We start from the raw sequence: 16,239 nt of genomic DNA, 5'->3' as shown, positions 1-16,239 counted from the left end.
AAAACCAACCATATGGCTTCGCTACGTTGATGATGTGTTCGCTATTTGGCCACATGGCTCTGAAACACTTCTCTCCTTCTTAACACACTTAAACAACCAACACCCCAGAATCAAATTCACTCTGGAAAAAGATGAAAACAACAGCCTCCCTTTCCTAGACACACTAGTCACCCACCAGCCTAATGGATCCTTGGTTTTCTCAGTTTACAGAAAACCCACCCATACAGGCAGATACATTCACCAACAATTCCCGCCCCCCCCCCCCCCTCACAACAATATGGAGTAGTGAAAACACTATACAACAGGGGCTAAACTAATCTGTTCAAACAACTTGGCCCTAAACACTGAACTAAATCACATCCTCAACACTTTCTCAGCCAATGGCTACCCCCCCCCCCCAAAAAAAAATCCAAAAAATATTAGAACCTACAAACCACAGACCCCCCCCCCCCTCCAACAAGGATTACTCTAAATCCATCACCATTCCCTACATCCGAGGCACCTCGGAAAAGATTACCAAAATCTTAAAAAAACATGACCTGACCTCCTGTTACAAACCTTACAGAAAATTGGCATCCCTTATCTGCTCCACTAAAGACCAACCACTTCCCCTAGACCTACCTGGTGTTTACCAGGTCCCTTGCAGTTGTAAACTGTCTTACTTTGGCCAAACAGGCAGGACAGCGAATATCAGAATTTCGGAACACAAGGACTACATCCGTTTTCACAAATACAGTCATTCTGGGCTTGCGGACCATGCTCTGGATACACGCCACAGAATACGGTGGAAGAAAGCTACAGTGATACACCGTAGCAAATACAAATTTGAAAGACTTTATGGAATCAGCCCCAGCCCTAAGAAATTCTCCAAACCTCAACAAATTTGGTTGTATGCGACTGCCCCAAATTTGGGAGGCCTACATCAGCAGAACTTCAGCCCAACGGCCAAGAACACCTACTTAGCCCGCTAGAGGGCACCATCAGAACTGTTAGGAGAACAATAGCTTCATCTCTTCATTCCTAGTTTCTGTGTTGTAGTGCCTACGTGCACATAACTTTTTTGTAAGTTCCTTTAGAAGATGGCAACGTGACGTTGCCGAAATATTGGAAAATATTTATTAAAGTTTAATTTAATTTATATCCTTAACTACGTTGTTCTATTCCTTAAGTGTTTTAATAAAGCTTAGTTGCGAAGTGCTTCAAGTGCAAACTGTGCTTACTAGGAGAAAGGATTAAACAAGAATATAATTTCTTGGTAGGTTCAATTTAATTTCTAACTTAAGAAAATTAAGATTCTGATTGTTTTTTTTCTTTCTTTCTTTCAAAAAGTAACATGCAAATTAATATAAAGGGAAAACTGTAGCAGGAAGAAAAGAGCAGTTTTAACGAAAATATAGAATTAAATTAAAGCTGGGAAATCTGTAAAAAATAATATTAAACAAGCAGCCTTAGATGAGAACAGTTAGAAATAAAAGGAAGAGATGGACTCCTTTGTACTCAGAGATTAAACTATTGGCACTAAAGAACAAAGAAGCCTTTTGAGCATATCTACAAGATAAAAGGATGAAAATTATGACAGATACAAAAACTTAAGTAAACTAGTAACAAAATCTTGAAAGAAAATGAGACTGTGAGGATAACTATTCACACAGAAGGAAATATGCAGATTAATTAGAAACCAAAGAACTGAATTATGCAAGTATATATAAACATATACCCTTAATTGAACAAAATTATTGGGAAAAGCACTACCAAATTGTATGGAGATGAAGAAAAAATATTACTTGAACCTAAAAGATGATGGAAAAAGAGAAATAATATTTCAGTAAAAAAGTGTTTTTTTTTTTTGGATAAAAATGGCAGATGAATAGAAGAAAAATATCATAGTGGCAGTTTTTAAAATGGAGACAAAACAGGCCCAAACAATTAGAGGTATCAATCTGTTACCAATTACCATGAAAATCTGTACAAAACTTATTTAAGAAATTATAAATAAATCTGATCAATAATGATCAACAGATTTTAGGTAGTAAAAGAAAAACCAGTAGAATATAATGCTCTAGTTTTTGTGTTTTATAAAATATATTCAATAGTTTAAAATCCCTAAAACACAACTCAACATAAGATAGCCTGAATCGCAAAGAAATGGAGCTAGCTAAGGAATTGGATAAGTACCAGATCGACATAATAGGGGTGGCTGAAACAAAAAATGGTGAGATCTTTCTGAGCAATAAATATCAGAATGGGGAATTGGACAATAACACTTATTTGTGCTTATGGTTCTACTAAGGCAGAAGTGGAGGAATTTTTTTGAGGCTGTAGAGAAAGCAACTGACACAATGAAAAAGGAAAAGTTTTTCGTTGTTGGGGATCTAAATAGCCGAGTAGGAAATGATTGTCAGACAAAAATATTTTGGAAAATTTGGAGAAAAGAGCAAAGCTAATAATAATGGCAAGTATCTGTTGGACTTCTACTCTGGAAATGGATTGGTTATTACTAACACCATGTTCCAATATAAAATTATACACAAATTCACATGGAGAGAAATAAGAAATTAATTCTTATTTCTCTCCATGAAATAAGAAAAGTCTCATTGATTATGTTATTGTTGATAGTGACGTTTTCTCTCTGGTGCAGGACACTAGAGTGTACAAAGGATTTGAAATCACAAGTGATTACTATTTAGTCTTGAGCAGGATAAAATTTAATTTCATATTGAAAAGAAGAATATGTAAGAAAGTTTTAAAGTGAATAAAAGTTCAGCAGCTCTTAGATGTGAACTGTAGTCTGAAATAATATTTCAGACTAAAATACACAAACATTATTCAAGAAAAAATGAAAGAGTTTGTGAACAGGAACCAAACCTTGGAGATACATTGGCAAGTCCTGAAGAAAATGTTGATTGATTCAGCCAGAGAGGCATGTAGTCGGGTTGTCTGCAAGAATTGAAAAATCAGAACTCCATGATGGAAAGAGGTAGTGAAGGAAAAGAAGAAAGCATATCAAAAGTTTCTGGCAAATAAGTCAGCTTGTGCTCTTAGAGAATACAGAGACAAATGTAAGAAAGCTAAACACTGTGTAAAACTAGCTAAACAAAAGTCATGGGTAGACTTTGGTAAGATCATAGAAAATAAATATCAAGAGGGGTGGCAAGATATTCTGGAGGTTGTTGAGAAGCTTAGAAATGGAGGAAAGAGTGCTGTAAAAGGAATTAGAGATGATAAAGGTGACGTGAAAACAGGAAAAAAAGATATACTTTAAGTATGGAATAATTACTTCGAAAAATTGCTAAATGAAACAATCAGTGACATCAATGAAAAAAAAAACACTGACCAGGCATGCATATATATATTTGAAGTAGAAAAAGCCATCAAAAGTCTGAAATGTGGAAAGGGAGCTGGAGTAGTGATATTCAACCAGAAATGCTCAAGTATGGAGGAAGAAGAGAAATAATATTTCAGTAAAAAAGTTTTTTTTTTTAATTAAAAAAATGACATGTATATAGCTCAAGTATGGAGGTATAAAAGTGTTACAGTGGCTGCACTGCATAGTTCAGAAGGCCTGGACAGAGGGACGAATTCCAGATGATTAGAATAGAACTTTCATAGTACCCATATATAAAAAGGGAAATAAAACTGAATGTGAGAATTACAGAGGTATTTCTCTACTGAGTGTCCCTGGTAAGATTCATGCAAGTATAGTTGAGAAGTGATTGAGAAGGATTATGGAAAAAAAGCTTGGTGAAGAACAAGCTGGATTTTGGCAATATAGAGGCTGTCGGGATCAAAGTTTCACTTAAGTCAAATAGTTTAGAAGTCCTGGGAATATAGCAAAGATGTGTATTTAAGTTTTGTAGATCTTGAAAAAGCATATGACAATGTGCCAAGAGAGAAGCTGTTCAAAACGCTGAAGTTATATGGTGTCAATGGGGTATTACATCAAGCAATACTTAGTCTTTAAGTCTTTATTTGAGTTGTAAGGAAGTACAGGAAGGTGGTTTAATGTTAAATCTGGTGTCATCCAAGGATGTGCATTATCCTCTCTCTTATTCATTATCTATATGTATCACATTATGAAGGAAAGTGGTATTAAATCTGATATCAAACTTGGAGATGTTAATGTCACCTTTTTGTTTATGCAGATGTTAACTTCTAAATAAGTCTGCAAGATTCCCTGACTAAATTGAATAACTGTTGTAATAGATATGGTATGAAGGTGAGCATTAAAAAGACAATGTAAATAGGCAGAAATATTGAAAATATTAACTGCATTGTGAATGGAGAACCTATAGAACAAGTAAAACATTTCAGCTACTTTGGCATGATATTATTGAAGATGATATATTAATTTTGGAAATAGACAACAGAATCAACAAAGCTGGTATGGTAGTAAGTCAACTGAATAAATTTATATGGAATAAGAGAGAAATTAGTTAAAACATTAAATTAGCTGTATACAAGACAGTGTTCAAACCAATTTTTACTTATGGAGCTGAGAGCTGGGTTAGAAGTAAAACACTTGATCAAAGACTAGAGACCGCAGATGTGAGTCTGAGAAAGATTAGGGGCGTGAACAGGTGGCATCAATGGCAATATCATATTAAAAACGATTATATTATGAAAGAACTTGACATTGTTAGCAGAGCTAATCTCAGGTGGTATGGTCACTTAAACAGAATGGGAGATGAAGATTAGTAAAACAAGTGTTGCTAATCTTTATTCTGGGTCTTTTTCCTGCCAACCTCTACCAGGTTGGCAGGAAAAGACCCAGATGGAGGTGGATTGATATGGTATAAAGTGCATTAGAAGATAAAAATCTTGTAAGGAATTTTGGAGTTTTGACAGGTAACAAATTGATTTGGAGGAAAACTGTAAATAGGAAGTTAATAATGATGTAAAAATTCGATGTTGCCAAAATAAATTATCTAAAAACATCGACTTTTTACAGTAGGAATTCACCTAAATTTTCTTGTAAAAATGTGTATTTTAGTTCTCTATGTAAAGCTATCTGTATAAAGAGCAAAATAAGCCCAAAGCGAATTAACTCACTCATTATTTAAGAAGGGATGTAGAAGTATTGAAACCAAGAGCATCGCCCGAAATTCGGCATGTCTTTTGAAGATTCTGTGCAAGCCCCATCGCAGGTGACCTTCAAGGTCAATATTGAAAGGGCACAGCATGAATCAAAAAGAAAGGCCCATAGGCAAGATTAAAGCAGTAAAGGGAGGAAGTAAGATTTTCGAGAAATATTATACAGGGTTCTCCAAACTAATAGCAAGACTCACACGGGGACGCTAGAGGTCCCAAAAACTTAATCAAAGGTGCAGGGACTCTGGTGTATAAAAGGGTTGGTTCAAAGGTGAGAAGGGCTTCCTTTTCTTCATCCTGAGTGAACCATCCACGAGAGAGGACCCGAGGTGTAAGTTCCAGAGCGGAGGGTGAAGAGACCCATCCACCGACGTCATTCCAGTCACAGCCGAAGATATCCGGAGGCAATAGTTAAGGAGAAATCTTGCCGTAAAGGTCCTGTAGTCGAATAAGTGTGACCAGGCCTATGCAGAAATCCTTTGCCGGGCAGTTCAAGACGCCGGGATGCCTACCCTATATCCCACATGCTGCTACGACTATTCATCGGTGCCTGGTGTCACTTCGAGGAGAATTCCAAAACATGGAACGGAGGAGAGAAACCCCATTCAAGCGCCGGAATAAGGAAAGAGGGACAGAAGACACATACAAGATAGGAAGAGACCCATGTGAGTCTACATATTCATTTATTGTTTATGAATTAAGAAAGAATTCCTTATCACACTGTTAAATTGTCTAGTTTAAAGAGATAGTATTTAGAGCAAATGTGTGAAGCATGAGCGCAGTTAATTTCCCTTGGAAATATGTTGAGCTGTTAAAATTTCTTTAATGAATTATAGGCGTACTTACAATTGAATTACACATATAAGATAGGAAGAGACCTATGTGAGTCTATACATTCATTTATTGTTTGTGAATAAAGAAAGAATTCTCTATTGAACTGCTAGATTGTCTAGTTTAAGGAGATAGTATTTAAAGTGTGTTCATATTTCTCACAAATGAGTGAAGCATGAGCGCAGTTAATTTCCCTTGGAGAAAAGATTTAGCTATTGAAATTTCTTTAATTGATTATAGGTGTACTTATGATTGAATATTGTTGAAAGTTTATTTTTCACTTGGTTAGAGTATAATAAAATTAATTTAATCCTTTATCCAAGTGTGAGCAAACAAAGTTTGCACCTGAAAGTATCTTCAGGACTGGGGTAAGGTGGTACAACACCAGGGAAACTCGTTGCAAAGGTGGAGCAAGATACCAACACTCCTATCTCAGTATCTCCTATAATGCAAAACACATCTCCCTGCGGATATGTCTAATGTTACGCATTAAGGGAAGGGCCACTACCCAGACTAGTGATCTGCTAATGGTAAGATGAACCATGGCGATGACACTTTCATATACTGAAATGAATGAAGGTGTCACTTTCAGTATATGAATTCTTTGCATCATTAGAAAGAACTGCAAACAGAAAAACACTAGTTATTGTTGGAACTGAAACAGCAGAGCAGATTTACTCTGTTCTTTCATTATCTGATCTATAAAAATGTTTTGGGGACATTTTGAGAAAAACGCATGGCTAATAATAATGTGAAGTTTCTGTAGACTTCTGCGCAGGACAAAAACTAGTCATTTTAACTCGTACCATGTACAGACATGAAGATGTGCGTCAATTCACATGCTATGAACATATGAGAAATAAGGAAAATCCTGGAGAGAGAGAAAAAAAGCAATATGCTTTTCCATATAAAATGCTGCTATCAGTCTCTTGAATATTTTCAAGATACACATTTATTTTTCACTGTACTCCATTGGAAGAAACTAATAAGAGTGATAATCCAACACTGCTGAAAAAATGTCTTTAATTCTATACACTTGTTTCTGATACATGCAGTAATGATAATTTTAATTGATAGTCTCATTTGATATCTGAGTAATGATCTGTATGATTGATGGAAAAAAGTTATACAAATTAATGCTAAACTTAAGCAGCCTAGTTACTGAAGCAAACCACTATATACAAGGGACGTCCAGAAAGTAAGTTCCGTTTTTAAATATTTTCACTGCAATCACAATGGTGTGCATGCGTGCTGAGTTTGTTGATTCGTTAGCAAGGCGTTGGTGCCATTTTCAGACATTCCTACAGTGCATATGCTTCTCAGTGTGTGTTTATGACTAAGAAAATCAAATCGCCCCCTGCATGTAAAATCGAATGAAATTGTGTCAGAGAAACTGTATTATCGGAAATTGTGTGCACGCCGGCTGCCAAAGTTGCTTAATCAAAACAACGCCCCTGGTAAGCATGCCATGTCATTTATTCTGGATCGCAGGACACAGTATCTTAAGGGTCGCATGCAATCCCTGAATCCAAACAAGTCCATGGGGTGGAGGCACACCTCATCACCAGTCAAGACAAAATTGAAGACAATGGTTTCCATTCAGAAAATCATGTGCACTGTGTTTTGGGACAGACAAGGAATTTTGCTGGTAGACTTCTTGGGTCAAGGCTCCACAATCAACACGATTATGTACTGCCAAACCCTTAAGATACTGTGTCCTGCGATCCAGAATAAATGACATGGCATGCTTACCAGGGGCGTTGTTTTGATTCATGATAATGCCAGCCCACACACGGTCAGCATAACACACCTTCTCGTCCTGACCTGGCGCCAAGTGAATTTCAAACATCTGAAATCTTTCCTTGGTGGCTGGTGGTTTGCATCACAGGCAGCAATCTTCTACGGTGAAGGTATACAACTCTTGATACCCTGTTAATGGTGGAAATCATGTAGAAAAGTAGTGAAAGATGTCTACTTTAATTTCCAATAAAGTTTTTTTTTTTTTTTTTTGTAAGTATATTTGTTTTTCTGACAGCCCATTGCAACTTACTTTTTGGATGTCCCTCGTATATAATAGCATCAGTTTGAGCGATTCATTTAATCACAGAGCCTTGTCAAAAAAACTTGCTTGCAGGCTGGATTTCAGAAAATTGATCTTCAATTCTGGAAACTGTTCTCATTACATAACTCATTCTATAAAAGTGTGTGCAATGTATGTGTTTTCCAGGAATCATTTGTAGATACAGTTGAATGCTGATATATAGCTAACCAGCATTGCTGCTATGTGAAGTGCTCAGTTTGGTCAACAAACCACAGTTCTTTTTTTAGTCTGCTGCTGTATGTTGTGCATTATGTACATGAAATTTATCTTAAGTGTGGACAGTAAACAGGATCCACCTTGCACTCTCGTCCTTGCATTGTAGAATTTTTAATACCACTCATTTGTAGCACTTCATTCTGCAAGTTTCTGTTTACATTCAGTGATACCAATTACCCTATATATATATATATATTTTTTTTTTTTTTCCTTTAAATAATAATTGAACTATTACAACAGCTATATTTGTGTATCCTAATACAGTAGTATTTTTTTCATTATTTCTGAATCTTACAATTAATGTTATTTTTCTAGGTATTTGAAGCTGTAAAGACAATATTTAAGGATCAGTGACATGAAATGCTTTGAACACGATATAGTTTCGCTCATCGTTTCACTATACAAGTTTCTGAAATTATATAAAAATCTAACTGGAATAGCACTGCTAATGCCTGTGTACATATCTTATGTGGTTGAAAACTATTAGTTGTAAGCCATAGCATGATCACTGTGCAAGCTGATAGAGCAGGTTAACACAATATAAAGTTGTTGATTAGTAGTGCTGCTTGTAACTCATTTTGCCATTGTGAACTTAAATTTTTTTTTTTTTTTGAAGAACATTTAGCATTAGAAGCAAATTTCTTAATCTTGTATTTTTAAAAGATTTTTGGTAATACAGTTGACACTCACCATAGCAAACATTGCTATAACAAATTTGCTCATGGTGATGAACAACTGAAAAGTCTCAACCAAAGTCCTGTGGAGAGAACACCGTGTACTAAAAGAAATTTGTGATCCCTATTAGTTTACAGTAATGAGTGTCGACTGTATCCAACTTAAATACTTGAGATATTTTTGTTGTTGTATTATGTTCTTTCAATAGAAAAAACTATTCTCTTAAGAGAATAGTTTTTTCTATTGAAAGAAACATTTTCTCTCTCTTGTAATAATGGATAACCTATTGTTTTCATAATTGCAAATAACCCTAAATACACTTTACAAAGTAAAAATAATCTGTTAGAAATGTTGTCTGATATTTGCACAAAATGAAAGTTAAAAAAAATTATTTTGCTGTTATAGAAAGTTAATATCTGAGATAACAATCAAGTTACATTGCAGAATGCACTTGCATTCTGACGATAGCAAAAAAAATAAATTCCTACACTGAGATAATGTACATATTGTATCTGATATTTATACTCTAATATATATAGAAATGTTATAAGAGTAATTGTTTCTCTCCTAAGAGCTGTTGAAGATGTTTTAGCTTTGTATCTATCTTGCACATGCTTTTAAACTACCAAGTAGTATGGAATAGATGTATTATTAACAAATATTGGTATTTAAAGTATTGCTTATCAAAAGTATATCAGTGTTATATTGTAAGACTCAGAGATTGTCTTGGTTAGTGATGAAAAGTCTCCAAACTTTTACATGATGCTTTTTTGACAAATCGCATGCAAAAAAATTTACCCTTCATATTTCATTAAAATGTGATATACAGTATTAGTTTGTTATAGTGTTGGATACATAGCACCAACTCTAGTAATATAATGTATGAAAAAAGCCTATAATGCCTCCAAAATGTTTGATTAGTTTTTAGGATTTATTTAATCTACTAGTTTTGTTGCAAATACAGACCTTTGACTCTCCTCTTCAGAATTAAATTAACAAACTAAAAAAAGATTAACCATCATTCATATAGTTAATTCTTTTTTACAGATAAATTTTAGTATACCAACAATTAATATTAATGATGTCAAATATTGAGTAACAGGCTTTCATATTTCATCTCTGTGAAGATATGAAAGATAGCTTCATGTACTACCACCATGAAGTGGCAGCATTCCAATTCTCATTCTAGTACTTAATTCAGTGATAAAATATTGGAATGAGAATTAATAGTTTAAGATGATATTATGCAGAAAACACTGCAATTACTTTCAGGGCTATTTTGATTTTCATAATGTTAATATCTGTATAAGAGTGTGTATGTCAGAACTGAATAATCATTTGCATTTCATTAGTGGTAGTTAAAGGAAATTGATAAAGGATTATATACATGATCAGAAAAATTAAGATATATATATATAGGGACCTAAGATTTGTTAATGAGGAATCTTGTTTTAGTAATTTAGTCACCTTTTATTATAAAGTAACAGTGGAATTCACATATTTCTGAATTTTGCAAAAGCATTTGATTGGTTGCTTCATGCTAAGTTGATATGTAAGTTTTAATTATTGGACTCAGATAATCAGCTTAGCAACCTGACAAGTATCTCAGAGATGTGTTGTGTCAAAGGAGGAGGATGGTGACAAATTGGATTTCAGAGTTCAGTATTAGGGACCATTACTATTCAACTTTTATGTTTTGGTATTGTGAATATAGATTTCCAGATGATATTTTTAACATCTGCAGAAGATGCAAAGCTGGGGAGAGTTAACTGCTCCTCATGAGGATTTCAATAGATTGAAAAAGTAGGTTAAAAGTACCTTAATTGGACAAAGATTTTAAACTTTTGAATTCATTGATAGAAGTTTGTGTGTCCTACTAGGATTATATTGAAGGAGCAGGATCTTGCAGTGTTAGTTGACAAGGAGATGAAATTCTGGGTACACATACAAAGATGAAGATTGCTACAATGGTGAGGATTCTAACCAACAGAGATAGGGATGTGGTAGTTCTGTTGTAATAGGACTTTGATCTAAGCCAGATTTATAGATAAGCTGAACAAGCTACAGCTTAGGGTGTCACATTAATGTCTCAATATAGATACCCTTAAATTTATTTACTTAGTGTGTGGGGTGCTCTTAAAAGTTATAGCTCAGGGTTACAACAATCTTGATTCCAGCATTGCTTTGATCAAATTATTGCCTGCCTGCCTTTGGACTATTATACACAGATCTTGACCACCTAGATCTCAATGAGATGAAGAAACAGTACAAATGATAAGAGCGATAAGTTTCCCTCCCTTCAAAAAGGGGAGGGAGAATTCACTTAAAAACCTCAAGAGTAAACGAATAAAATAAAGGAGGAAAAAAAAATTATATATAAAATAAAAACCAGTATAATGGAAAATAAAAAAACCTGTGAAACCTAAGTAACAGATAAAAAAAACAAGAACAAATTGGGGAAGACTGGGCCAAGAAATCCTGTCCAAAAAAAGGCTTACAATCACCTCAATGCCGGCCTTCACAACTGGGTTTATTCAACCTAGGAATGAAAGCAATTTAGACTAAATTAAAATCCAAATTTAAAAAAGTCATAAAACCAACTGAGTTGGAGATAGATGCCCCTGTGTTATGTGACAAATTGTTGGTGGCCATTTCCTTATAGCAACAGTTCCTAATTCGATCATAAATTCTGCTTTCTTCAGCAAGATGTTTTAGTATATTCCAAATGTGATATTTTAAGATGAGAAAAATCAGATACTTTTGATTTTTCCTCAACAGGGGGAGGAAATTTGTAATAGAACCACCTGATAAAAAGTTGGCAATGAGATTCTGAGCACTTCTACACACTCTTGCACATTGACAGTGGTTCAGTTATGAAAAATACAGGATTACTCTGACACAGGACTGTTTTGGTATTACATGAGGGTTTTGTTCTGTTTAGGTTAGTAACAGTTCTAAAAATGTGTCAAGCGAGCAAAATTTTAATCAAAAACTCCTTACTAAACACCTCTTAGTTATGTAAGTAGTGCAAGCTAAGGCAACTCCAATGCCACAAGTGTCATATTCTCATAAGCTCTCTGGTCATTTTTCGAAACTTTTCAAGTTAAAAAAAAAAACCTGAGAGTGATTGTGATATAAGACTGGTTATTTTTGTAGTTAGATGAAATATTATTACATATATTTTTCAATCTTTCTTCGTTCTGCGATTTGGTCAGAGCATGATGAATTAAATATTTTGAAGAAAAAACATACATTAATTTTAATGTGCTTTTTTTTTCAAAGCATTTGTTTATAAATTTAATTTAGTATGCTTCTGTGCATTTCTAGTTTTTTTTTTTTAATTTCAATTAGTCACTTGAAATATGTAACTGCCAAAGTTATTCGAACTTTTGTTTTTTACAGTGCCAATTCATACATGGATTGATATCCCAAACAAAAACAGTGTGCTCTAAATATCAATATCAAAATTATGAAGTAATAGAATGGAATTTTTGGCTACGTTTCTTAGCCATTATCAAAACATTATTACTAACTATTATAATAATGGAATTAACTCACGTAAATTATTCTTTATTCGTAGAATTTTCACCTGAGTATCACAGGTATCATCAGTACAGGTACAAGGCTAATTAAACAACTGTTATATTCACAAAGCGCCACCTAAGTAGCGAAGGTTAAATTTCCTAAATTTATTTATTTTTTATTTTTATTTAATTTAATTATTCAATTATAATAATTAAAAAAAAATATATATATATATAATTATATACTACCTGAAACCAGCTGATAAGGTGAAAAAAATCTTAATTAATAATATCACAACAAAATTAAAAAAGAATTGATTTAATTCATTTGCTTATTATGGAGTGAAATGAGCAAAGTTGCCTTGAACAAGATTCCAGTTACCATGCAGAAATAGAACTTACAGTGGACTTGTGGAAAGTACCTATATCAAAAGAATCAACAAAATATGTTGCCATTCTTACAAGTAGGCCTGGCTATAGTTTGCAAAACCCCATGAAGAAGAATGCTAATAAGATAAGTCTAGCAAAAATAAAATAAAAAGCACAGCTGAAGCAGAGAATTTGAAACCCCAAATTTAGAGGAATGGTACATTCCCTACATCTGGGGATTCAAACTCTCTGCTTTGGCTGTGCTTTTTATTTTTATTTTTATTTAAGTATCCTAATGTCAACTTCTATATTCTGTTGTATGTACAAGAATTCCTGTAGCACCGTTTGTAACATGATTATGCCATTCTGCACAGATAGAAATTTCTGAAAGCCAAATGACATGTCCTGATTGATTTATTAGTGATGTTATTATACGATTGACATGTCTCACCTACGAGGGTGATCCAGAAACCTCACTCTAAAGACGAAACATGAAACTTTTTCAAGCCACTTCAGGCCTTCATTATGCAGGGTGTTGGTAGTCTCATGTTGGGGAATGAAATGCATTTCCCACTTAAGACATTGATGTCCAGCAGGAATCAAAATCACAGTATATTGATTGGAGAATGGGTTTTCTATCCACTCAAGACAATTAGGAAGCCCACTGTAGGCATAGATATTTTCTTTATTGAGGTCAAGCAGGAGATGAATTTCATTGTGTGGTGTCTTGTTCACTGGATGTATAAATTTGCTTGAAAAAAAAAAATCGTGTTCAATCTCTACAGCAAATTTCCACTGTTAAAAAAAAAAAAAAAAAAAAAAAAAAAAAATCCAAAGTCACAACATGTATGCAATTTTTATTATGTATACATAAAAAAATCAAACCACTAACAAAAATTTCCCTAGAGTAATACTTCCACCATAGCAAATGGTGGCAGGTTTACTCTAGAAGCATAAAGGAAACAGTACATTATTAAAATAGAAACCTTAAAACACTGGAGAGAAATGTACAAGCTAAATTTTTAGTTGTATGTAATAGTTAATTTAAAAAAAAATTGTTCTGCTTCAGACTTGCTCTATGGATGGAGTTTGCCTAATTTTCATTTGTTATTTGTAATTATATTATATTTAGCAGGCACTGACTTCTCTTGCTGAATTTTTAATGTTCTTGAACACTGACTGCTATAATTGTCTTCAAAATAAGATGTCACATGTGTAAGGAATTCTTTTGCATATCAGAATTTAAAAGCAGGGCCTGGTTATCCTTAAAGATGAATATTTTTGGAGTTATAATTTTTCTCAATTCATGCAGAATTTATGAAGTATTTTATAATTAAAGATATTTACTGTTTACTTGATAATTCTTAATTATCAAGAATATTCACATCTATTCAACATATGTTTAATCAGAAAATATAACTGTATTAATTCTTTTAATGTGCACTGTTGTTTAAAAAAAAAGAAAAATTCAAATACTGGAAACCAAGATGCATATGTCATGCTTTATGTAAATAAAATCTGGCAGGGAAGCTATCAGTCCATTAGCATAAGAGAAAGAGTTAGTATACTGACTTTGCTCTTCATAAGTGATAGAAGCGACATATCAGTTCTGAAAATGAGAAAAATGAGGTTTTTGTGAATTGCTATTTCATTAATGAATAGAAATCTCAAGAAGGAAAAAAAATCTTCCAGTTGTTCTAGTAGCACTGTTCACATAATAGTGCTACATAAACATTAAATTTCACTGTTGTGTCAAAAGAAACTGCATTAAACTTTCGGCAAAGATTAAGAACTTGAGCAAACCCTCTTGCATTATTATATTATTCTCAAGAAATTAACTTGAAATTATGTATTGTGATTTCAAAGTTAAAATGTTCTCATATATTTTAGTCATTTTTTAAATGGAATCGATACCAAAATGAAGGTTATCTATTACTTTGAAGTGACAGTTTTTCTTTTCTTTACATAGTAAATAGTAACAGTGATGATGTATGCCTAAGTATTAATACACAGGGGAAAAAAAAAAAAAGTTGTTTTCTATTAAATTTATGAAGATACATTTGGAAATATTATGTTGGAACAGTCAGTGCTCAGGTAATATCTATGTCACTATTATATCCCATGATATATTAATATGTGTTAGTATACGTTACTTGGATAAATTTTCACACCAATTCCTTTGGTGTGGGGATTAATGAAATATTAGCAGTTTTTAATTCCCAAAACAATCTAGATATTAATAGGTAGCTACCAACAAATTATGCAATATGTGAAGTCTATGTAATGCAGTGAATTATGGTAAAGATTGGTAGTTAGTTTGTACCTGAAAACATTAAGATTGGGTTAGCAATCTGACCCATTATGTATACAGATTTATTATAAAGCACTCTCTTTTCAAATTAAATATCTGATAAATGCAAGTTTCTGTCCAAATCATTTAATTTATTGCAAGCAGGTGGTGAATGTGAATCAGCTCAAATGGGGAAAAAAATGCAATGATAACAAATACTGCTATTGACATTTTCCATGCATGATACGAGGGTGGGCTAAAACGTTTTCGGCCTCTACCATAGATGACAACACTATTGGCACGATTTTTTTTTTTTTCTAAGTTGGTACATCTATCATAAGCATCCATGTGAAATTGCAAGTCATTTCTATCAAGTAGTTTGTTTTATACAGCTGTCTGAAGCAAAAGTGTTGTCTGTATGAAATGGATAAAATTGAGGATCGTGCAGTTATAAAATTCTTTGTAAAAGAAGGTTTAATGCCAAAAGAAATTCATTCAAAGTTCACAAAAGTTTATTGGCACTCTTCTCCTTCATTTTCGACAATTAAGAAATGGACTGAGGAGTTTAAACGTGGCTATACCAGCCTTGAAGATGATCCACGTGAAGGACATCCAAAAAGTGTAACAACACTAGAAATCATTGATCAAGTGCATGATGTGGTATTGGATGACCGGCAAGTCAAAGTGTGTGAAATTGCCAAGACTAACTATAGGCATTTCAAAAGAACGAGGGATATATTTTGCATAAAGAATTGCAAATGAAAAAAAGCTTTGTGCAAGATGGGTGCCGCGCTGATCAAAAATGCACTCACATGAAAATCTCTGAACAGTGCTTGGAGCATTTTAACAAGAATAAAACTGATTTTGTGTGTCGATTTATTACTATGGATGAGACTTGGATTCACCATTACACACCGGAATTCAAACAGCAGTCAAAACAGTGGACAGAAACCGGTTGTTCAGCGCCAAGGAAGACAAAGTCGGTTCCATTAGCAGGAAAGGTGTTTTGGGATGCTAAAGGCATTTTGTTTATTAATTATCTTGAAAAGGGTAAAACAGTAACTGGTGAATAATATTCCGACCTTTTAACCAGACTAGACGAAAAAATTCATGAGAAAAGACCCTATTTGCAGAAGAAAAAAATC

General features: G+C 33.7%; 1 protein-coding gene across 4 annotated transcripts in view; it reads left to right on the top strand.

Annotated features, from left to right (window-relative positions):
* Cmpk (cytidine/uridine monophosphate kinase Dak1) overlaps window positions 1–15,224 on the top strand; it is a 183,715-nt gene extending 168,491 nt beyond the window's left edge. For all 4 annotated transcript variants that reach the window (XM_090409857.1, XM_090409856.1, XM_090409859.1 and 1 more), the window contains one exon: window positions 8,552–15,224. In XM_090409857.1, the coding sequence (XP_090265983.1) occupies window positions 8,552–8,590 (39 nt within the window). In that variant the 3' untranslated portion in view covers window positions 8,591–15,224. The remainder of the gene's footprint in view (window positions 1–8,551) is intronic.
* The last annotated feature ends 1,015 nt before the right edge of the window (window positions 15,225–16,239 follow it).

This window comes from Typopeltis vanoorti, chromosome 20 (assembly GCF_054136105.1).
Source record: "Typopeltis vanoorti isolate ZY-2024b chromosome 20, IOZ_Tvanoo_1.0, whole genome shotgun sequence".
NCBI lineage: Eukaryota > Metazoa > Arthropoda > Arachnida > Uropygi > Thelyphonidae > Typopeltis > Typopeltis vanoorti.
This window is presented reverse-complemented; position numbering and strand designations above follow the sequence as displayed.